The sequence below is a fragment of the Dasypus novemcinctus genome, chromosome 19 (genome assembly GCF_030445035.2).
Source record: "Dasypus novemcinctus isolate mDasNov1 chromosome 19, mDasNov1.1.hap2, whole genome shotgun sequence".
Taxonomy (NCBI): Eukaryota; Metazoa; Chordata; class Mammalia; order Cingulata; family Dasypodidae; genus Dasypus; species Dasypus novemcinctus.
The window spans coordinates 83,287,241-83,308,316 of record NC_080691.1 but is presented as its reverse complement, the minus strand read 5'-3'; the positions used below and the strand labels follow the sequence as shown (position 1 = coordinate 83,308,316).

At 68.8% G+C, this 21,076-nt stretch overlaps 2 protein-coding genes across 3 annotated transcripts; one reads left to right on the top strand and one right to left on the bottom strand.

Annotated features, from left to right (window-relative positions):
- Nucleotides 1-1,314: 1,314 nt before the first annotated feature.
- Nucleotides 1,315-7,111, bottom strand: ADAMTSL5 (ADAMTS like 5). 2 transcript variants are annotated; one of them, XM_058282169.2, is made up of 13 exons: nt 6,935-7,107; nt 6,088-6,291; nt 5,635-5,707; nt 5,456-5,547; nt 5,176-5,236; nt 4,906-5,014; nt 3,662-3,789; nt 3,242-3,353; nt 2,875-2,961; nt 2,651-2,799; nt 2,251-2,449; nt 2,111-2,182; nt 1,315-1,840 (listed from the first exon to the last, which is right to left on the bottom strand). In XM_058282169.2, exons 2-13 carry the CDS (start codon nt 6,105-6,107, stop codon nt 1,539-1,541), a joined length of 1,404 nt encoding a protein of 467 aa, XP_058138152.1. In that variant the 5' UTR covers nt 6,108-6,291; nt 6,935-7,107; the 3' UTR covers nt 1,315-1,538. The 2 variants fall into 2 exon arrangements, with proteins under 2 accessions (XP_058138152.1, XP_058138151.1); XM_058282168.2 differs by having other exon boundaries at nt 2,111-2,449; nt 6,935-7,111.
- An 8,962-nt stretch (nt 7,112-16,073) lies between these two features.
- PLK5 (polo like kinase 5 (inactive)) lies at nt 16,074-20,644 on the top strand. The gene is made up of 11 exons (XM_058282167.1): nt 16,074-16,208; nt 17,060-17,155; nt 17,259-17,375; nt 17,805-17,934; nt 18,016-18,103; nt 18,174-18,269; nt 18,803-19,001; nt 19,086-19,212; nt 19,382-19,449; nt 19,798-19,869; nt 20,217-20,644. Exons 1-11 carry the CDS (start codon nt 16,101-16,103, stop codon nt 20,229-20,231), a joined length of 1,116 nt encoding a protein of 371 aa, XP_058138150.1. The 5' UTR covers nt 16,074-16,100; the 3' UTR covers nt 20,232-20,644.
- The last annotated feature ends 432 nt before the right edge of the window (nt 20,645-21,076 follow it).

The following is a 21,076-nucleotide window of genomic DNA, read 5'->3' as shown; positions in this document are numbered from 1 at the left end:
CTGAGTGGCCCGTCCCCGCCGCCCTGTCCCGCGTGCCCGCCAGGGGGCAGCGGCACCCGCAGCGCTCGGGACCCGCGGCGTGCTCTGTGGGCCGGGGGCGGGCAGTGGGGCTCCGGGGACCCCGCGGGCAGCGCGGCGCTGGAGACGGCGGGAGGCGACGCCAAGTGGGCGGGGCCGCGGCCTCCCCCGGGGCCGGGCCTGCCTCAGGGCTCCTGGTAGACAGTAGGCGCTCACTAAATACTGGTAGGAATGCGCCACTGCGCGGACCCCTCCCCACACAAGAAGCGGCGGGAAGGGCCGCGTTTGCACGACTCCTGCAGTCAGAACAGGGAGGGGGGAGAGGGCATCCGCTAACCGATGGGGAAACCGAGGCAGGCGGGGGGCGGACAAGGTCAGATGCTGAGAGGGTGGAGACGCGCTCCCGGCTCGCCCCCCCTGAACTCCCCACCCCACCCCCCCCACCCCTCCTCCGTCTGGCTGCTCCCTGGAGGACTTGGGGTCCGCTGGGACCCTCAGGCACAGGGAAGGGCAGATAACCCACCAACCCCTGGCCCCCCACAGCCCGAGAGCACAGCGCGGGCAGCACACAGCAGCAGAGGGTCCCCGTGACAGTGTGGGGGTCGGGGGAGAAGGCGGCCCCCTCCCCAGGAAGGTCCCAGAAGGCCCAGCGGGAGGCAGGCACTCTGAGCCGCATCCCTGGGGGTCCGGGCCCCCACCTGCACCCCAGCCTCACACAGGTCAGCCAGGCTGGGGGGGGCCGGGGGGGATGCGTGTGCCCGCGTGTGCGCACTCGCTGTGAGCGTGCCCGCCTCCACCAGCGTGTCCCCAGGTCTCCACGGCTGAGGGATGTCCTGTTAAATAAACGGGGAGGGGGCGAGTGTAAAAATTACCCAGGAGCACACACGGCAGTGCTGACTGGACAAATGCCAGCCGGAATCACGGAGGCAGGCGGCAGGCTTCTCTCTGAGCTTCCCGGTAGCCAGTGCAAAAGGGGAACTTGGCACATTACAGTGCCTGGTTTTCTTAGGGACATGCTTTTATGACAGGGACTCTGAACACATGAGGATGTGGATGTGAGTAACAGAGCGAAGAGGGAGCATGGAGGGTCAGGGAGTAAAACAGCCGTGAGCCTCCTGGTAGCCAGGGCAAGAGGGGAAACCAGTGCATTACAATGTTTTGCTAGGCATGCCCGGCGCTTGTCTGTGACACTGTCTCTAATTAGGTGAGTGCGGGACAAGGGGAATAAAAGCAGACACAGCCTTACTGGGCATACAATGGGTGTGAGCTTCCTGGTAGCCAGGACAACAGGGAAAATAAGAGTTTAAGAGTCTGTTTAGTGTGTACCAGTGCCTGCCTGACGTGGCAGTGAACCTCAGTGCGCGCAGGGTCCCTAAGAATGTGAGTGCCAGAGGAGCCCCATAGTTGCAGAGGGGAGAGATCTCTGAGCTCCCTGGCAGCCCAGATGAAAAGGGCAATGTGTAGAGTTGGAGGCCGGTCAGCGTCTTTCCCGCCGCGCACGACGGGGCCCGGGCTGGGCCTTAGGCCGGGCAGCGCCGGGCAGCCAGGCGCGCGCGGCTGTCCTCGGCGGGGCTCCAGGGCCGGGCGTAGCCAGCGTGGGGCAGCAGCAGCCGGTCCTGCGTGCCGTCGGGGCTGAGCAGGCGCCGCGCGGCCAGCAGGTACTCGCGGCGGGGGGCCAGCGGGGGGCAGGGGCAGCGCCCGGGCGCCCACACGTACTCGTGGGCCCGCAGCGGCGAGCGGTTCTTGTAGACGAGCTGGACGCGCACCTCGTAGCGGGTCTCCTGGGCCTGGCGCTGGCGGCCCAGCACGAGGGCCCGGAACACTGCGGGGGGCGGGCAGGTGGGCGCCGGCTCCCTGAGCGCCCGGCCCCCGCCCTCCACGCGCCCCGCGGCCAGGAGGGGAAACCGAGGCGCCGGCGGGCGATCGGGGGTCTCGGGGGCCTGGGCAAGGTGAGGCCAGGGACCGGCGAGGAGCTGGGGACCCCCGGGGTCGGGTGACAGGAGAAGTGGGGGTCGGGTCAAGGGATCAAGGTCATGTTGGGGTCGGAGGTCAGGCTAGGGGCGAGGGCTGGCTGGGTGAGCCGGGGTCTCACCAAAGTCGCTGCCGCAGTAGTGGAGCAGGCGGTGGGCGCGGCCGCGGGCGTCGGGGCAGGGCGCGCAGGGCTCTGCGGGGACGGGCGGTGAGGGCGGCCTCCTCGCCCGCGCGCGCCCCCGCCCAGCTCCTGCGCCTCACCTGGGGCCGGGGTAGGGGTCCGTGGGGGTACGGCGGCGGGGGCGGCGGGGGGCGTGGGTGGCGGGGGCTCCACCTCCCGAGGCTGCGGTTGCCGCAGGGGCCACCCCAGGGTCTGCGCCCGCGCCTGGAAGGAGCCATAGCGCTCCCGCGGCAGCCAGAATTCGAACTCGATGCCCGGGTTCGGTTCCTGCAGGAGCACCTGGGTGGGGCGGGGGTGTCGGCAGCTGCAGAGCCCGCCGGCCTCGGCCTCCCCCCTCCGACCTTCAGTCCCGGCCTCCCCCCTCTGACCCTCACTCCCAGACCCCCCCTCTGGCCCTCAGTCCCGGCCTCCGCCCTCTGATCTCCCCACTGCAACCCTCAGTCCCGGCCTCCCGCCTCCGACCCTCAGCCGCGCGCGCACCTGCAGGAGCAGGTCTTGGGAGGTGGGTCCCGCGGCGCGCAGCGTCTCCTCCGGCCCCGCGGCGGTGCGGGTGTAGACCACGCGGGTGCCGGCCGCCTCGTAGGTCCCGGGGGCGCTGAGCACCGCACGCCCGTCGCCGCCCCGCAGCACTGCAAGCGCAGGGTCAGCCGCGCCCCGCTCCACCCCCCCCGCAGGCGACACCCCGCGCCCCCGCCCCGCCCTACCCAGGTGGTTGCGGCTCCTGTGCGTGACGCGGATGTGCCTGGCGCCCTCGGGGATCAGGGTCACGTTCCAGTAGCCCGAGAGGGCACCTGCGCGGGGGCGCGGAGGCGTTAGGGCGCGGGGCGCGCAGGGGCGACGCGGGGGCCAGGCGGCCAGAGAGCGCCCGGGACGCGCGCGCAGTTCGTGGTTCGGCTCCCGCGCGGCAGGGGAAGGGTTAAAGCCGCGCGCGTTCAGGGCAGGGCGGGACAATCTGGAAGCGACCAATCAGAGCGGCGAGCGAGAAGGCTGGGCCGCGGGCTGCCCAATCAGCGCGCGCCCCCGCTTCCGGGCCCGCCGGCGGGTTAAAGGGCCCGCGGGGAGCGCGGTCACCGGCGTCGCGGATCACGCGCTGCACCAGGAGGCACGAGTCGTTGGCGCCGCCGCAGCGGCCGCAGCGGTCCTCGCGGGTGCCCGAGCCCAGCAGCCCGTCACAGCCGGCGTTCTGAAAGGCGGGACACGCGGGTCACGGCCCGCGCCCCCGCCCGCGGCCGCCCGGGGGGCGGGGCCTGGGGCGGAGCTCTGACCCTCAGGGGGCGGGACTGAGACCCGAAGGACGGCTGTGTGGGGGGTGTGAACTGGGGAGGGGTAGCCCGAAGGTCAAGGAAATGGGGGGCTTGGCCTAGGGGCTGGGCAGGGTCTGAGGGTAGAGGATCTGGAGGAGGGGCTTCTCTGGATGGAAAAGGGGGGCTCCTGGGCGAGGGAAAGGGGGGTGGGGGGTGGACTGGGGCAGGGAGGGGGGCACGTCCTCACGAGGCAGCGGCCGGCCACGCAGAGCCCCTCGGCGCCCGGACTGCAGGGGGTGCCGTCCAGGACGCGGCCGAAGCTGTGGTAGAAGGCTTGTCCCTGGGCCAGGCAGTTGAGGTCACACAGGTTGGGTGCTGGGTGCGGGAGGAGGGGGTGGGCAGGGAGCCCCCACCCGAGACCCAGCCCCCCTTTGCCCCTACGTCTCCTCCAGGCTGCCTTCAGAGTTACATTTCCTTGGGGGCAGATGAGGGGCTCAGCCAAAGCTGCACCTCGAGGCTGAAGCAGAGCCAGGACCGGAAAGCAGGCAGCTGCCTCCAGCACCCCGGAACCCTCCCGGGCAAGGGCTGCAACCATTCATTCATTCACTCGTTCATTCGGAGGCCTTACACGGACAACCCATTGTTAGTAAGACCACTACCCATTATGCCTTCATTTATTCTTTCGATCGTTCACAAGCACACATTGAGTGCCTCCTATTTTCCAGACACCTCTCTAAGCTGGGGGTACCTCGTGGGCAGGACTCCCTCTGCACAAGGGGCCTGTACCCAGCAGGTGCCCAATGAGCAGTGTTGGCCCAGTGCTGAGTCCCACCTGGGCTTCGGTTTCCCCCTTTACTGCGCAGGGGGGCTGCATGGACTGGTGAAGGCTGCCTGGCCACACCTGCAGCCCGACTGCCGTCTCTCCCAAGCCCCCTCTGGCTCCCACCTCCCCAAGCCTGGCTGGCAGACCCTGCCTGGAACAAAGCCATGCTGGCCCTAGTGGACCTCTGCAAAGGTGGGATTGTGGCAGGTTTCCACTAGTGCTTGGGGCAAAAATAATAATAATAACCCTGCGAGAGGCTGACATGGAACGTTCTCCATTCTAGGCTTTTCTTATCTGCCTGCCTTCAGTCTGGAGGCTTGCTGCCCCGGGCACACGCTTATATAACTCGCTATTTTTGGCTCAATGCAGTGGCATTTTCCTGCTACCAGGAAGAATTTGAGAACTGTGGGCCTCTGGATACAGCCCCAAGTAATCCTCAGCGGCTGTTCGACCCCCTGCAGTACGGACCCTGCCTCCCTCTGCCCCGGCCTCATGCCCCACACGTGCCGTTTCCCCTTCCCGTCACCAACTCCTACATATCCTTCAAAGTCCTAGTGCTCACGCCCCTCTCTCCGTGCAGCCCTCCAAGTCACCCGTCCTCCTCGGTGGAGCCCTCTCCCTGACAGCCTAGAGAGGTTCTCCTGAGCACAGGGGGCCGGGCCACTCACCCCCGTGGAAGGGCACCCACTGGTAGGTCTCCTGCGCACCCAGGACTGGGCGGCCATTGTAGAGGGCACACTGTAGGTCCCGGAAGGGCGTGGCTCCCGGGGGGCAGTCCTGGGGGGCAGAGGCGGGTAGGTCAGAGGCTGGGCCTGACCTCCAGGCACCCCGAGCCCCGCAGGAGCCGGGAGACCCCAGCAGTGCCTGGCGCTCAGGGCTGGGGAAGTGGGGGGGGGCGGCGGCGGGGCAGACGCGGTCGGAGCGGTGGGGGAACTTACTGGCAGCTGGCAGAGCCGGTACTCATGGCTGTCTCCCCAGCACGCCGCCTCCCCAGGAAACCTGGGGGGCCGGGGGGGCATAGTCAGGATCCCCGGAGCCCCCCTCCCCAGAGCCTCCCCGCCCTCCGCCCCCACCAACCCCACCCGGCATTCCAGCCTGCTCAGGAGGATTAAAGGGCAAAGCATGTGTGGGCAGGCGGAGGGTGTGGCCAGGGGCTGGGCCCGGGGGGGGGGGGCAGGGACCCCCGCGGCACCCCCCCAGGCCCGGCCCACGGCTCACCGGATGCAGCGCCGGCTCCGCACCGAGAGCCCCCGCCCGCAGGAGCTGGAGCAGCGGCTCCACGCGCCCCACGGGGTCCACTCGCCCCGACCCTACTTGGGGAGAGAGGGGTGCGGTCAGCCTGGGGGCAGGGGCTGGCCCGGGCCCCTTCCGGCCCGCGCGCCCCCGCCCCCCCTTACCTGAGCGCTGCCCCCGGGGCCGCAGTGCAGGAGGGCGCCGAGCAGCAGCAGCAGGCTCTGTGGGGGACAGCGCCTGGGGGGACAGAGGGGGCGGCTGCAGGGGCGCTGCCAGGGGGCCCGGGGGAGCCCCGGCTCGGCCCTGACAACAGCTTAACCTCTCGGAAGCTGGCCTCCTGTCTCTGAAAAAATGGGGTGATAATGGAGCCCCCCTTACAGGAAAGTTTCCAGGGTGCACCGGATAAGAGGGAAACCTCAGGAGCTGAGAGGCTGGCAGGGAGGGTGCGTCCAGAGAAATCTGCTCTTGTAATTATTGGTCGTATGTTCTCTTAGGACACACACAGCTGGCGCTTAATAAATGCTTGATGGAAGGAAACCTCCTGGGCTGGACGGTGTCCCCGAGGGTCGGAGAGCCCTCAGCCCTCTCCCCAACGTTGCTTTTACCTTACCCCTTACCTGGGCCTCAGTTTCCCCATCTGTGCAGCGGGAGCCAGCAGGCCTCAGTCCATCCTGGTTGTCAGAGCCCCCCCAGGGGGCGTGGCTTGGGGGGACCCCCGGGGTGGGGGCGGGGCGAGAGAGTCGACCTGGCCCCGGGCCTGTCCCGGCTTCCGTCCCAGGCACCTCGGGGGACATAGGCGCGGCGACGGGCCCCGGGGTGCCCTGCAGCGGGGACAGGGGGCTTTGGGGAGGCTGGGGCGGGCGGTCTGGTGTCCCTGGCCTCGGTTTCCCCATCCGCCAGGGAGGAGGATGAGGTCACTGGCCAGCCGCACCCTCCGCGTGACGTGCGGGTGGGAGGAAGGGAGGGACACCCGCCAGGCCGCGAGTCCCTCCCGGGGCCAGAGGGAGGGGCTGGAGCCGGGCCCCCTGGAGCCTCAGTTTCCTGGGTTCTCAGGCCCCCTTGCCCCTGACATTGGGACTTGGGAGCTCTCGGGGTCCGGGGCCCACGGGGCTGGGCCCGCGAGCCGCCGGCGACCCCTCCCTGCGCGCCTCCAAACCCCCTGAGTCCTGGCTGGCCCGGGACAGGAAGGAGGCGGGGACCCCGCGGGGGGTGGGGGCGTGACCTTCCCACACCCCCGCACAGTGGCCGGGCGCCCGGGTCTCCGTGATGGAAAATGGGGGGCCCCTCCCCGTCTTGGCCGGACCCCTGGCCTGCAGCGTGATCGCGGGGGCAAGCCCCACCGCTGAGACTCAGTTTCCCCAGGGGGGGATTGCTGCCCTCACGAGCCCGACCCGGCCCAGGGACGTGGGGGCTGCGGATCGCAAGGCTGGCGGGGATAGTGGAGGGATAGGAAGAGGGACTTACCGGCTGCGTACAGCGCAGGCTGCGCGTCCGGGCTCCCCGGCGGCCCCAGGGCGGGCGGAAGCGGCGGGGCCGAGGTAAGGGGCGGGGGGAGCCGGCAGAGGCCCCGCCCACCCGGGCCTCCCCGGGCGCGCCCGGACCGGGGACCCCGGGGGCGGCGGCCCCGTGCGCCCCCGCGCGGCTGGCGCGCGCCTCGACGCGGATCTGCCGCGGGGGACGGCCCGGCTCGGCGCGGGGTGCAGCCGGGTGTCGGCGCGCCCGGCGCCCGTGACCTTGGGAGGCCGGGGCTGCTATTCCGGGCGCCGCGCTCAGGGCCCGGGAATGTCCCCCGGCAGAGGTGGCCCTGCCCGGGTCCCTCCCCGCCGACGCCCCGAGCGCTTCCCACGGGGATCCCCTTACGCGGCCTCCCCCCGCCTCCCCGGAGGGCACCCTCCTGCGGGCGGGCACCCCCGGGCGCAGGGGTTCCCCCCCCCCCCGGGACGCGCGCCCCCGCGGTCTCCGCACGGGGCCCCGGCGCGCCGGGGAGCAGCTCAGCCCCGGGGGCCGGGCGCGGGGGAGCGGGGAACCCCCGCGGGCCTCCGCATTCCCGGGCGCTGCTGTCACCGAGGACGCGCCCCCGCCCTCCGGGGCCTGCGCGCGGCGGCTGCGGAGCGGGTTCCAGAGCCCCCCCCCCCCCCGACTCAGTTTCCCCTTCTAGGCACTGGGGCCGGCAAGGGGTCTCCACTGAGGACTTCGTGGCCGGGCCTCAGCTCCTTGCACCGCCCGGCCACGACAGGGTGACACCGGGGGTCCCCACGCCAACCCCGCCCCGCCGCCGGGGCGTCTGCGCGGCACGCCCTCCCCCGGGGCCCCGCGCTCGCGCCCCACGGCGCCCTCTGGCGGCCGCGCTGAGGGATGGGCAGGTCCGGGGAGCAATTAGGAGACCCCTCCTCCGCAGCGGCGCCTCTGTCCCCTGGGCTCCGCCCGGGTGCGCAACGTGAGTGCCCCCTCCTCCAAGAAGCCTACCCGGCTTCCCCCTCAGTCTTATTTTTTTTAAGATTTTTTTTTTATGCTCCCTCCCCAGTTGTCGCTCTCTGTGTCCCTTCGCTGTGTGTTCTGTGTCCACTTGTATTCTTGTCAGCAGCACTGGGAACCTGTTTCTTTTTGTTGCGTCATCTTGCTGCGTCTGTTCCCCGTGTGTGCGGCATCATTCCTGGGCAGGCTGCGCTTTTTCCGCACAGGGCGGCTCTCCTTGCGGGGCGCACTCCCTGTGCGTGGGGCTCCCCTACGCGGGGGACACCCCTGCGTGGCAGGGCACTCCTTGCGCGCATCAGCACTGCGCATGGGCCAGCTCCACACAGGTCAGGAGGCCCGGGGTTTGAACCCTGGACCTCCCATGTGGTAGGCGGACGCCCTGTCCGGTGAGCCACGTCCGCTTCCCCCCCTCAGTCTTGAGTGAAGGGTTGCCGCATCTGCCCTCCCTCCTGGGCCTCATATCAGGGCCCTCACTGCCAATCACGCCACATTTATTGAGCACCTACTATGTGCCAGCACCACTGTGGACAACCCAGCCAGTCCCAGGTGGGGTGTGTAACCCCACCTTCCGGTCGGGACCCAGAGAAGATGTCCCAGGCCTGGGGGCGCGGTCGGGAAGGCCTCCCCTGGGGAGGTGGCACGGCAAGGAGGCGGGGGAGGGGCAGCCCAGGCGGGGGGAACAGCCAGTGCAAAGGCCCTGGGGCTGGTGGGTGTCGGGCGCCCAAGGGACAGTCGGGCGGGAGAGACGCGGCGCAGAGGTGTCGGGGAGTTGGCTGGAGCTGGACGTGTAGGTGCTGGTGGCCCAGGGTGATGCTCAGGGTGGTGGCAGCGGTCATGCGGTGCGCAAGGGGACAGAGCGGACACCGAGGCTGGGTCTCAGGGGCTGCCCGGGAAAGGGCACGGGTGAGCGGGAGGCCCCGAGGCCGCAGAGGACGGCGGCCTGGGGAGGATGTTGAGGATGGAGGGTGGGCACGGCGGGCAGATGGGCGGGGGCGCCTGTGACCTCGAGCGGTGGGGGCTGTGGAGAGACTCGCACCCTGCGCTCACGCACGTCCGCAGGAGCGAGTGCAGACACCCTCTGCTGGGTCTCCTGAGCCCCTACTCTGGGCTCCCTTGTCCAGCGCAGCCAGGGCCCTGCCAGGTGGACAGTTGTCCCCTCAGATGTGCCCCCTTCCCGGAGCCCCAGGACCCCTGCCCCGCAGGGAGTGCTTGCAGCAGGCGCTGTGTCATACAGAAAGTGCATACAGCAGGCACTGTGTTCTGCAAGGAGTGCACGCATCGGGCGTGGGCATACAGGGAGCAGATGTGGCTCAAGCGGAGGAGCGCCCGGTTCCCAGACGGGAGGTCCTGGGTTCGGTCCCCGGTGCCTCCTTAAAAACAAACCAAGCAAACAAGCAAGCAGGGAAGCGGACGCGGCTCAAGGGATAGCGCTTCCGCCCACCACGCGGGAGGACCTCGGTTTGATCCCTGGGGCCTCCTGGAGAAAAAGAAGAAGAGAAAGCATGCCTGCGCGGCGAGCCAGTGCCCACACGAGTGCCTGCGCGGTGAGCCGAGTGCCCGCGCGGTGAGCCAGTGCCCGCACAAGTGAGTCCCGCAGCAAGATGATGACACAACAGAAGAGAGACAAGGGGAGAGTCAAGGTGAAGCGCAGCAGAGACCAGGAGCTGAGGTGGCGCAATTGCCCAGGAACTTCTCTCCACATCAGAGGTCCCCAGGATTGAATCCCGGTGAATCCTAGAGGAGAGAAAACGAGAAGAGAAGACAACACAGACAGCAAAAACAGCAGGGCGGAAGGAGAGGAAGGGGGGAAATAAATAATTAAAAAAAAACAACCAAGCAAGCAAACAAAGGGCAGCCAATGTGGCTCAGTGTTGAGTGCCAGCTTCCTTCCCACATATGAGGAAGAGGAAGGGAAGGAAAGGGGGGAGGGAAGGGGGGAGGGAAGGGAGGGGAGGGAAAGAAAAAAGAAAAGAAAGTGCATACAGCAGGCACTGCACCCTGCAGGAAGCATACATAGGAGGCACCGTGTGCTGCAGGAGTGCATGCAGCAGGTAGTGTATTATATAGAAAATGCATGCAGCAGGCACTGTGTCATATGGAAAGTGCATACAGCAGGCACTGTATCATATGGAAAGTGCATGCAGCAGGCACTGTGTCATATGGAAAGTGAATACAGCAGGCACTGTGTCATATGGAAAGTGCATGCAGCAGGCACTGCACCCTGCAGGGAGTGCATGCAGCAGGCACCATGTCATATAGAAAGTGCATACAGCAGGCGGCGCTCCCCGCGCGGGGCCCACGCGCTTGTGGGATGGGCTAGATGGGGTGGGCGTGGGTGCTGGGGTCCTGAGCCCGGCCGGGCCCAGTGGCCTCCGTCTCCCTCGTCCCCTGCCCCCGCCCCGGCCCCTGCCCCGGCCCCCGCCCCTGGACCCCGCCCCTGGACCCCACCACGCTCCCAGGTTCCCAGCCGAGGGTGCGCCAGCGGCTGCACTCCCGGGGGCTCCCGCCCGGCCCCGGCCGAGGGGTCATCAGGTGCCCCCGGGCCCACGTGGACGAGGCTCAGCCGGGCTCCTGCGCAGGAAATCCCCGTGAGCAGGTCTCTCCCCACCCCCGCCCCGTGGCCTCCCGGGAGCCCCCAGTCCGGGCCCCGGTCTCCAGGCCACGGAATGGAGCACGCAGAGGGGGACCCGCCCACCCCTCCAGCCCCGGTCTCGGACCCCCGCGGCCGTCGCGGGCCGTGATGTGGGGGGCCACAAACTCGGAGGCCGTGCACGGCGGGGCCCGGGATCTCCAGGCACCCCGCGCCCCGGCCAACGCAGGGTGCCCGGGATTCTTCCCAGAGCCCCTTCCTGCCCCTCTGCCTCGCCCCGGCCTCCCCGCCGCCTTCCGGGGGGCTGGCCCTCCACCTCCCCATTGCATCGCATGGTCCCTGCTTGGCCGACCGGGAAATTGTCTCCCCGGCCACAGCGATTGGTCCAGGATGAGCACGTGACCCAAGTGGGCCAATGAGAGCCTGCCCTGGGACTCGCTCTGGGCATCTGGGGGAGCAGTTCTCTCTGTCTTCCGGGGTTACCAAGGGAGAGTTGGGGCTGCTGGTGTCTTTGCCGCCACAGGGAGAGCCGCCCCAGGGAGGTGCCAATGCGAGGGCAGGAGGGGAAAGGGCAGATTTCTCAACCCTTGTCTGAGTCCCTGAAGCCGTCTACTTTTTCCTCCTAGTTCTTTTTTAAGATTTTATTTATTTCTATTGCCCTCATTGTTTGCACTCACTGTCTGCTCTCTGTGTCTGTTCATCTTTCTTTTCTTTTTTTTAAAGGCACCAGGAACCAAACCCAGGACCTCTTATGTGGGAGGGAGGCACCCAATTGCTTGAGCCACACCCACTCCCTGCTTGTTACGTCTCTTGTGTCTCCTCATTGTGTCATCTCACTGCATCAGCTCGCCATGCTAGCTCATCACATCAGCTTGCTGTCTTGCTTGTCTTTTTTTTCCCTTTAAGATTTATTCATCTATTTCTCCCCCCCACCCCCCGCCCCATTTCCCCCGTTGTCTGCTCTCTGTGTCCATTCGCTGTGTATTCTTCTGTTTCTGTTGTGTTCTCATTAGGCAGCTCTCGGAACTGATCCTGGGACCTTCCAGAGTGGGAGAGAGGTGATCACTCTCTTGCACCACCTCAGCTCCCTGGTCTGCTATGTCTTCTTATTGTCTCTCCTCTGTGTCCCTTGTTGCGTCATCTTGCTGCGCCAGCTCTCCACATCGGCTGGCACTCCTGTGCGGGGCAGCACTCCTGCATGTGCCAGCTCGCCACACGGGCCATCTTGCCCTCACCAGGAGGCCCTGGGCATTGAGCCCTGGACCTCCCATATAGTAACCGGGAGCCAAAGTGCTTGAGCCACAGCAGCTTCCCTCATTCGTCTTCTTTTATGAGGCACCTGGGAGCTCCCATGTGGGAGGCGGGTGCCCAACTCCTGCCTCCCTATTTTCTGTTCTCTCTAACCAAAGGGTCCTGGCTTCGGGCAGCCGTGATCCCCGGGGATGCTGCCTGGCCCTCGTGCCCTAATCCAGCGACCGTGAGCCCCCCAAGGGCAGCAGTGAGCCGCCTCGTGCCCCGGGAGCCGGCCGCTGCCCTGGGGGGCTCACGTCTGCCGGGCTGCCCCGCGAGACTTGACAGGCCAGTGTCCGAAGGCGGGGTTCCGTGTCGTTCCTCGCACCACAGCCCTCCGCAGCTCCAGGCCGGCAGTGGACCCCTGGGTGGGTCCTGCACCCTCATTCTCCAGCTGGGGTGGGGAGGGCCCGGGCAAGACTCCCAGCTGCGGGACAGCTCCGAGCCTCAGGGCCCGGCCAGGGGTTCCCAGCTTCCTCCGTCCTCACAGCATGCGTGGGAAAAAGGAAACGGAGGAGCTGGGGCGAGGGCGGCGGGTCCTCAAAAGGCTGGCACGGCGACGCGATGGGACCTGGCAACGGCGCCCCAAACGCCTGGAAACAGAAGTTGCGACGGAAACCTGCGCTCAGGCGTTCCCCGCGGCGTCACTCACAATGGCCCAAAGCCGGAGGCGAGCCGGTGGGCCTTAGTGGACCCCTGGAGAAGCAAACCGTGGTCCGGCCACGCACCGGAGGATTGGTCAGACACCCAAAGCGTGGCCAGTGGGGATCTGCGCCCCAGGGCGGCCCTTAGGTCCAACTCCTAGCCGCCCCGCAGTGCCCCAAGCCTCCACGCCCCAGGACCCCCGCCCTCCCCCAGCCCCAAGGCAAGCTCTGCCGTCCAGATGGGGCTGGGAGGGGAGGGACCGGCCGCCCACTCCAGGCCGCCATGGGGCGAGCCCGGCCAAGTGACCTCCCTGTCATGTCAGCAGGGCTGAGGGCCACAGGGTGGAGCCCCGGCTCCAGGTGCAAGGTTGTCACGCGGACGCGGAGAGGTGGAAAAAAATCCGTAGGGCCCAGGAGGACAGGGACAAGGACGGGGGGACGTGGTGCCCAGAGACCGCGCCGGCCTTGGGGTTACGGGTTTCTGGGGGGCGGCGGCACCGGGGTCCCTCTGATGGCTTCTGCTGACGAAGCCGCCATCCCCAAAGGCTGCGACGGACAGGCCGAGAGCGCGGGGGACAGGCCCGGGGGCTGTGAAGGCCAGGAGACTTGGGGGGGGGGGGTCCCGGGCCTCCGCTGGCCCCGCTCCCTTCCCCCGAGCCGCCCGAGGTCCCCCGGGAGCCCGGCCGCGGGGTGCTGCGTCAGCGCCCTCCACCTGCGGGCAGGTATTTTAAGCCGCGCTCCCTGCGCTTCTCCCGGGAAATCTGCTGAGGCTGGAGAATTAGCTGAGGTCACGAGAGAAGAGGCTGGAAGGAAAGCGGGCTCCGCAGGCCGGGGCGCTCGGGGCACCCACGGGGCAGGCCGAGGGGCTCCAGCCGGCGCCTTGGGACCCCGGGGCGGGGCTCGGCATGGGGAGGCCGGCCCCCCCCGCCACGTCCCAGCCCCGCGCGCCCAGGCACGTCCCACACACGTGCCTCGGTTTCCACGTCTGTAAAGTGGGGCCGTCAAGAAGCCCCACGAGGCTGTGGGGTTTTGGGGCGCGAGGGGGCGCAGCCGGGGCACCTAACGATACCCTTCGCGTATCGTGATTGGAGAGCTCACTTCCTTCTGGAACAGAGGGCGAGAGAGAAGGCCGAGGGCCCCCGCCATGGCCTCGCGTGGCTCAAACCCCGCCGACGTGCAGGACACGTGCCCCCCGTTTCCACAGTCCCCGTCGGGGACACCGCCCCCTTGGGCAGGCCGGAGGGCCCTCCCCGGCCCACGTGTCCCAGCCCGCCACCCCCTCTGCTCTCCTTTGCCTGGCAGCCCCCGCCCCGCCGGGCGTTCTCGCCCCTCCTCGCTGGGTGCTCCCTTCTCCCCTCCAGGACGGGCCACTGGGGTCTCGCTGTTCCCGCCCCAGGGCTGCGGCTCCGTGAATACCCGCTGTGAACGGCGAGTAAAGAACGAACGGGGGGCGCCGATGTGGCTCAGGCGACTGGGCTCCCGTCTAACATATGGGAGGTCCTGGGTTCGAATCCCAGGGCCTCCTGGTGAAGGCGAGCTGGCACGACAAGACAATGCAACGAAGGAGACACAGGAGGGACAGAGGGAGGCGCAGCGAAGCAGGGAGCTGCGGCGGCTCACGCGGTGGAGCGCCTCCCACGTCGGAGGACCTGGGATGGGTTCCCCTAAAAGACATGAGGGAAGCAGATGTGGCTCGACCGATAGGGCGTCCGCCTACCACATGGGAGGTCCGCGGTTCAAACCCTGGGCCTCCTGACCCGTGTGGAGCTGGCCCATGCGCAGTGCTGATGTGTGCAAGGAGTGCCCTGCCACGCAGGGGTGTCCCCCACGTAAGGGAGCCCCAAGTGCAAGGAGTGCGCCCCGCAAGGAGAGCCACCCAGCACGAAAGAGGTGCAGCCTGCCCAGGAATGGCGCCGCCCACAGGGAGAGCTGGTGCAGCAAGATGACAACAAAAAGAAACACAGATTCCCGGTTATACCGAGAATCCAAGCGGACACAGAACACACAGCGAATGGACACAGAGAGCAGACAAGTGGTGGTGGTGGGGGAAATAAATAAAAATAAATCTTTAAAAAAAAATAAAAGAGAAGGCAAGCAGACAGCGCGCGCACAGTGAAGGCACACGGAGAGAAGACAGCGAGCGCACAGTGAAGGCACACAGAGAGCAGACAGCGAGCGCAAAAACACAACAGGGTGTGTACATAAATAAATAAATAAAAGTGTAAAAATCTTTTAAAAAAAGAATGAATGAACGAATGAGAAGACGCTCTCGGGAGCAGAAGCAGCTTCCAGGGAATGTGTCTGGAGAGGGCGCCAGTGTCGGGGGTCAGGCTGGGGTGGGCGGGGTCTGGGGGCAGCTGCTCAGAGGGGCTCAGGCGAGGACAACAGGACCCCTGCCCCGGCTCAGCTGGGAACGAGGGGGGCAGCGGGGTGGGGGGGCTGGCCCTGGGCACCTCCTTCTCCCAAGATCATCCGGGCATCCGGTCAGCTCTGCCGCCCGCCTGGCGCCCGGGCTCTGCCTGGCACTGCTCCGGGAGGCTGCTGGGGGCAGTGCCGGGGGCAGGCCAGCTTCACCACAGTCCGTCCCCGACCCAGCCTGGGTGTGACATGGACAGTGTCATCGAGGTCCTCTGAACTGCCGGGACCTTGGGGGTCCGGCAGACTCCGTGTATACAGCAGGTGCTTAGCAAGTACCTGAATTCACCCGGGGTGGAGGCGCACTGTCTGGGAAGAACCGGTGCCCCGCCTCCGTGGGTTCTGGGGTGACGGGCACGACGCGGCCCGGTCTGGCCCGGTGCAGTGCCCCCGCGGGGGCCCCCGTGCCCCCTTCCGGCGCAGGTGCCCTGTGCTCCTGGTGGAAAGTCTGGATCCCGAAATCTGGTGTCTGGAAAATTCCAAGGCCTGATGCCAGCCCGGGGAGCTCTGCCGGCCCCTCCCCGCTCCCGGGTTACGTAATGTTGGTGCAGGAACGCCGGCGGCCCGGGTTCAAGTCCAGCCGCCCTGCCTTCCCTGCGGGGGAGCCTGTAGCCTCCTGGGCCTCTGTTTGCTCACCTGTAAAATGGGACAAGGGGCTGCAGGGGACAGCCGGGGCGGGGCCGCAGAGTGGCCGCAGGGGCCCAGGCCGTCCCAGGTCTTCTCATCAGGTCGCCCCCCACGCCCCCCACTCAGGGCCCTTGGACCCCAAGCCCCGTCCCTTCTTGCCGACGCCCTCCACCCCTGCGCGAACCCAGAGCCCCCCCCGGTTCCCAGCCCTGCCTCACTCCTCCCCCGGCTCCAGCCGCAGGGGTGCTGGGGCTTCCCGGCTGCTCCACAGCCTGCCTTGGCTCCCCGGTGCCAGCCCTATCACGCGGGCGCCGGGGAGCCCCCCAGGGAGGAGCCACAGACTGACACGTTCAGGCTAACTCCGTGCCCCCGGGGGGGAGGCCCCCCTGAGCCTCAGTTTCCAGCCCAGGGAAATGGGGCGCTCCGGAGCCGTAGGCAGGGGCGGGGCTGCGGGGGGAGAGCGCCCAGGCCCCGCCCCGCCTCCCGCAGCCAATGGGACGCGGCCCCCGCCCGCGGGCGCCCCCAGAGCCGAGGCGCGGGGAGGCCGCCCCGGGCTGCGCCAGTGCCCGTGCGGTGGCCTCGGAGCGCGATGGAGCCTGGACCGCGGCGACGGCGCACGAGCCACCCGCTGGTGGCCGCCTTCCTGCGCGACCCGGGCTCGGGGCGCGTCTACCGGCGCGGGGAGCTGATCGGCAAGGTGGGGGCTCCGCGGCCAGGGGCTTCCCGGGGCGGCCAGGGGTCCGGGGCAGCGGGGGGGGGGGGGGGCGGGCGGGGGGGGGGCCAGCGGGGGGGGTCCCAGTGGAGAGGGACGGTCCAGGGCAGGGTGGGGGTCTTGGCAGGGAGGGAGTCCAGGACAGGGTGGGGGTCCCAGCGAGGACTGGAGGGGGTGGTGGGGGTCCCAGCGGGGAGGGGAGGGGGTTCAGGGCAGGGTGGGGATCCTAGCAGGGAGGGGGGCCCGGTGGGGAGGGGGTCCTGGCGGGGTGGGGGTCCCGGGCCCTGCAGGGAGGGGTTCCCGGGCTGGGTGGGGGTCCCGGCGGGGTGGGGGTCCTGGGCGCTGCAGGGAGGGGTTCCGGGGCTGGGTGGGGTGGGGGACGGGGCCGGCCCCCCAGGCTGCAGGCGGGCAGGTGTGCCCCAGCGTGGGGCGCCAAGTGGAGTTGTGCTCCCATCGGCCCACGCGCCTGCACAGGGCGTGCGGGGTCTGCCCTCGCCTGGGTCCCCCGCCCCGAGCTGCAGTGGGCACTGGGTCAGCGGGCGACAGTGGCGGAGGCGCCCTGGCCGTGGCCTGGCCGGCACGGATCCTCCGCAGCGTCAGGGCCGGGGGTGTCACGCGCACGCACCCCTCACCCCCTTCAGACCTGACGGTCATCCAGCTTCCAGGTGTGCTGCGTGCGTTGTGTGCTCAGGTGTGTGTGTCCAGGTGTGTGTCTAAGTGGCTGCACGTCCCTGTGCCTTTGGCATCGGTCTCCGTGTTTGTGGCGCGGGGTCCACGCCTGAGCCTGGGGGTCGTGGGGGGCCCCCCTGGCCCGCCTGAGCCCTCCCTCCCCGCAGGGCGCCTCCAGCCGCTGCTACCTGCTCACCGACATGTGCTCCGGCGCCGTGTTCGCGCTCAAGGTGGTGCCGCGGGGCGGGAGCCTGCGGGGGAAGGTGCGCAGCTGCCCTCGGTGTCCCAAGGGCCCCGGGGCCCCGGGGGCGGGGGGGGGGGCGCGTCCAGCAGGGAGGTGAGGCCACCTGGGGGCCGTGCCTGCAGGTGGAGCGCGAGGTGGCCCTGCACAGCTGCCTGCGGCACCGCAACGTCGTGGCCTTGCACGGACACTTCGCCGACCGCGACCACGTGTACCTGGTGCTGGAGTACTGCAGCCGCCAGGTGCCCGCGGGGCGGGGGCTGGCCTGGGCCCACCCCCTGCCCACCTGGGCCTGCTTCTACCTGTGCCCGCGCCCTGCCCATTTTGCACCCTTGACCAGCACCCAGTTAATGCTTTCTGTGCCCATGTATGCCCCTCTGTGCCCTCCTTTACTCACCTGCCCAGGTCGGTGCTCTGGATCTACTTAGGCACACCTGAGCCCACCTGCGTCTACCTGCCCAGCTTACGCTACAGTCATCAAGCCCCTCCCCTTGTCACCTGTGGCCACCTGCGCCTTTCTGAACACATGTCTTTCTCCTTGAGCCCACCTGAGCTCCCCCCAGGCCCACCTGGGCTCACCTGGGCCCACCTGGGCCAAGCTAAACTCACCTTTGCCTTCTTGGGCCCGCCTGGGTGGCCCGGTGCTGGCGGCTGCCTGCCGGTCCCCGCAGTCCCTGGCCCACGTGCTGAAGGCGCGGCAGAGGCTGACGGAGCCAGAGGTGCGCTACTACCTGCGGGGCCTGGTCAGCGGCCTGCGCCACCTGCACCAGCGGCGCATCGTGCACCGGGACCTGAAGCCCAGTGCGTGTGGGTGAGGGGGGCGCGGCAGGGCGAGGGGCCCGGGGGGCGGCTCTCGCCCTCACCCCGCCCCCCCTGCCGCAGGTAACTTCTTCCTTAACGACTCCATGGAGGTGAAGATCGGAGACCTGGGGCTGGCCGCCAGGGTGGGGCCCGGGGGCCGCTGCCACAGGTGAGACCAGGAGGCTCTGGGTCTGGACGGGACCCCAGCCTTCCTGAGCCCCCCGTTATCCCCCTCCTAGAGTGCTCTGTGGGACCCCAAACTTCCTGGCCCCAGAGGTCATCTCCAGGAACGGGCACTCCTGCCAGTCCGACATCTGGGCTCTGGGCTGCACCATGTGAGTGGGGCCCTGGAAGGTGGGCACGACCGTCCAGGTGGGGCCAGGTGGGACCAGGTATGGGCAGGCGGGCGCATGCCCAGAACAGAGCGTGACAGGTGTGTGCAGCTGTGGGACAGGTGGGCACGTGCACTTGGTGTAATTCGACTGCAGGTATGATCGTGAGGTGTGGGGGGCTGTGGGGCGAGGGCGGGCAGGTGTGAGCACGCATGGTCAGGTGGGGACAGGTGGGCGTGGCCCGGGCATGTGGGCTCATGTTCAGGTGTGAAGCGCATGCTGGAGCGCAGCAGGTGTCCACGGGCATAAGCCCGAATCGGACAGGTGCAGGCAGGTGGATGGCCAGCTGCTGGCGTCTGAGCAGGAATGGCCAGGTGTGAGCAGGCACTGGGGAAATGGACGCAGAGTATGTCTGGCGCAGGGGCGCGTGGGTAGACAGGTGTGGCCAGGTGTGCACAGGTAGGTGCGCGCAAACCCTGGCTGCCCGGGACAGGTGTGAGCGGGCACCCAGATCCCCGCCTCGCCCCCCGGCCCAGGTACACGGCGCTGACGGGCTCGCCGCCCTTCGCCGGGGCGCCCCTGGCGGAGCTGTTCCAGAACATCCGCGCGGGCCGCTACGCCGAGCCGGCGCACCTGTCGCCCGGCGCCCGCCGCCTCCTCGCCCGCCTCCTGGCGCCCGAGCCGGCCGCGCGGCCCAGCCTGGACCTGCTCCTGCAGGACGACTTCTTCACGCAGGTGCGCGGCGCTCGCGGCCCGGGGCGCTCGGCTGCCGGCCCCTGGGGGCCCGCGGCGCGCTGACGCCCGTGTCCCGCGCCCAAGGGCTTCACTCCGGAGCGGCTGCCCGCGCACTCCTGCCGCCGGCCGCCCGGCCTCGCCCTCCCGCAGCCGCTGCGGGTGATCCTCCGCAAGGTGGGCCGGCTGGTGCTGAGCCCGCGCCGGGCGCCCGGTGAGTGCCAGCTGCTACCTGCCCACGCCGCGCGCCTATCCGTGGCCCGCGGGTGCCTGCCCCCCCTCCTGCGTGCGGGGGGCCCCCCATATTCCCTCCTGCCCGCGGGTGCCTGCCCCCCCCTCCTGCGTGCGGGGGGGCCCCCCATATTCCCTCCTGCCGCCCTCAGGCCCCTCCACAGAGGTGCCTGGCCCAGAAGCGGGTCTGGAGACCGAGTCCGCGGCGTGGGCCAGCGAGGTGAGGAACTGGGGGTCCCCGGCCCCCCCGCCGGACAATCTGGGCTGCCCCTGGAGCCCCCTCCGCCGTGCTGGCCTCCCTGATCCGCCGGGGTCTGGGGTTTCCCCGAGGACTGGGCCCCGGGCCCGATCCCACCCATTCCTCTGTCCCATCTGCACTTATTGAGCGCCAGCTGCATGCCTCTGAGCTGCTCGGAGGCTGTGTCCCAGGACAAAACCAGTCTCCGTGGGTGCCCGGGGCACGCCGGGCGGAGTGGGGAGAGCAGGGGGTGCAGGCTGGCTGGGCCCCTCCCCGCCTCAGGCCCCTCCCAGGTGGCTGGCGGCCCCTCACCCCTGCCCTTCTCTCCAGAGTGGAGGGCTCCGGGCCCCGAGCCCCCCACCCACCCGCTCGCCCGAGGGAGCCTCAGGTGGGAGCCGGCAGGTGAGCAGGCCCCAGGGAGGAGGAGCCGGAGGCGGGGGCTTCCTCGCCTGTAAAATGGGCGCGGGGCCCCGGGTGCCCGTGGGAAAGAAGCCTCCCCTTGGTGGGGGAGGCCCAGGCTGGGGATAAGACCCCAGGCCTGTCCATGTCCCCTACCCAGACCTGTCCCCCCAGGACCGGGGTGGAGGGGGCCCCAGGTGGCAGCGCCAGCCCAGCCCCCAGAGCTCACCTCTCTAAGTCCTAAATGAACCCCTGCACCGTCCGGGCCCCTCCTGGGACACCTGGGGCTGCCCCGGGGTGGGTGGGGGGAGGGGGGCGGGGCCTCAGCCTCAGGTGAGTCTGGGCCTCAGTTTCCTCCCCTGTAGAACAAGGCTCGGAAAGAGGGCGCCGGGCCCTGGCGCCAGCGGGGGCCTGCCCGGAAAGCCGCACGGGTGGGGTCCAGGTTGGCACCCATAAGAGACTCAGCACAAGGAGTGGGCCCTGCTGGGGGTCCCCGGCACCCGGCGGGAATCTGTCAGCCGCCCGCACGAGCCCCTGCCCACACCGCGACGGCGCAGGCAGCTGAGCCCACCGCCACGCAGCCGCAGCCACACCCGGGCCCCGGACGAAGACCAGGCCCTCTAAATCGGGGGACCTCAGCCCTTCCTGTCCCACGGACCCCTTTGCCCGTCGGGGGGAGACCACGGGCCCTGCCCAAGTCCACACTGCGCCGGGGGGTTTAATAAATGCATCACGCCCGCACGTGCCCACGAGAGCGGCGGGGGTGCTGCTGCTTAAAGATTTATTTTTCTATTTATTTCTACCCCCTTCTCCGCCCCCCCCCCCCGTTGTCTGCTCTCTGTGTCCATTCGCTGCGTGTTCTTCTGTGCCTGTTTGTCTTCTCATTAGGCGGCTCCGGGAACCGATCCTGGGACCTTCTGGAGTGGGAGAGAGGCGATCACTCTCTTGTGCCACCTCAGCTCCCTGCTGTGTCTTCTTATTGTCCTCCTCTGTGTCTCTTGTTGCGTCATCTTGCTACACCAGCTCTCCGCGTCAGCCAGCTCTCCTGCGCGGGGCAGCTTTCCCACATGGGCTGGCAGTCAGCCTGGGCCAGCTTGCCCTCACCAGGCGGCCCTGGGCACCAAACCCTGGACCTCCCATGTGGTAGGCAGATGCTCTATCTGTTGAGCCAAATCCGCTTCCCAAATTTCATTTTTTAATACGCTTTAAA

Coding starts and splice junctions, on each gene's coding strand:
- ADAMTSL5 (XM_058282168.2), bottom strand. CDS start 6,107: ATGGGGAAACTGAGGCCCAG. Junction 5,548..5,634: donor GCCCCGGGGGCAGCGCTCAG/GTAAGGGGGGGC, acceptor CTCCCCAAGTAG/GGTCGGGGCGAGTGGACCCC. Junction 2,450..2,650: donor CCCAAGACCTGCTCCTGCAG/GTGCGCGCGCGG, acceptor CGCCCCACCCAG/GTGCTCCTGCAGGAACCGAA.
- PLK5 (XM_058282167.1), top strand. CDS start 16,101: ATGGAGCCTGGACCGCGGCGACGGCGCACGAGCCACCCGCTGGTGGCC. Junction 18,270..18,802: donor TGGGCTCTGGGCTGCACCAT/GTGAGTGGGGCC, acceptor CCCCCGGCCCAG/GTACACGGCGCTGACGGGCT. Junction 19,450..19,797: donor CCGCGGCGTGGGCCAGCGAG/GTGAGGAACTGG, acceptor CCTTCTCTCCAG/AGTGGAGGGCTCCGGGCCCC.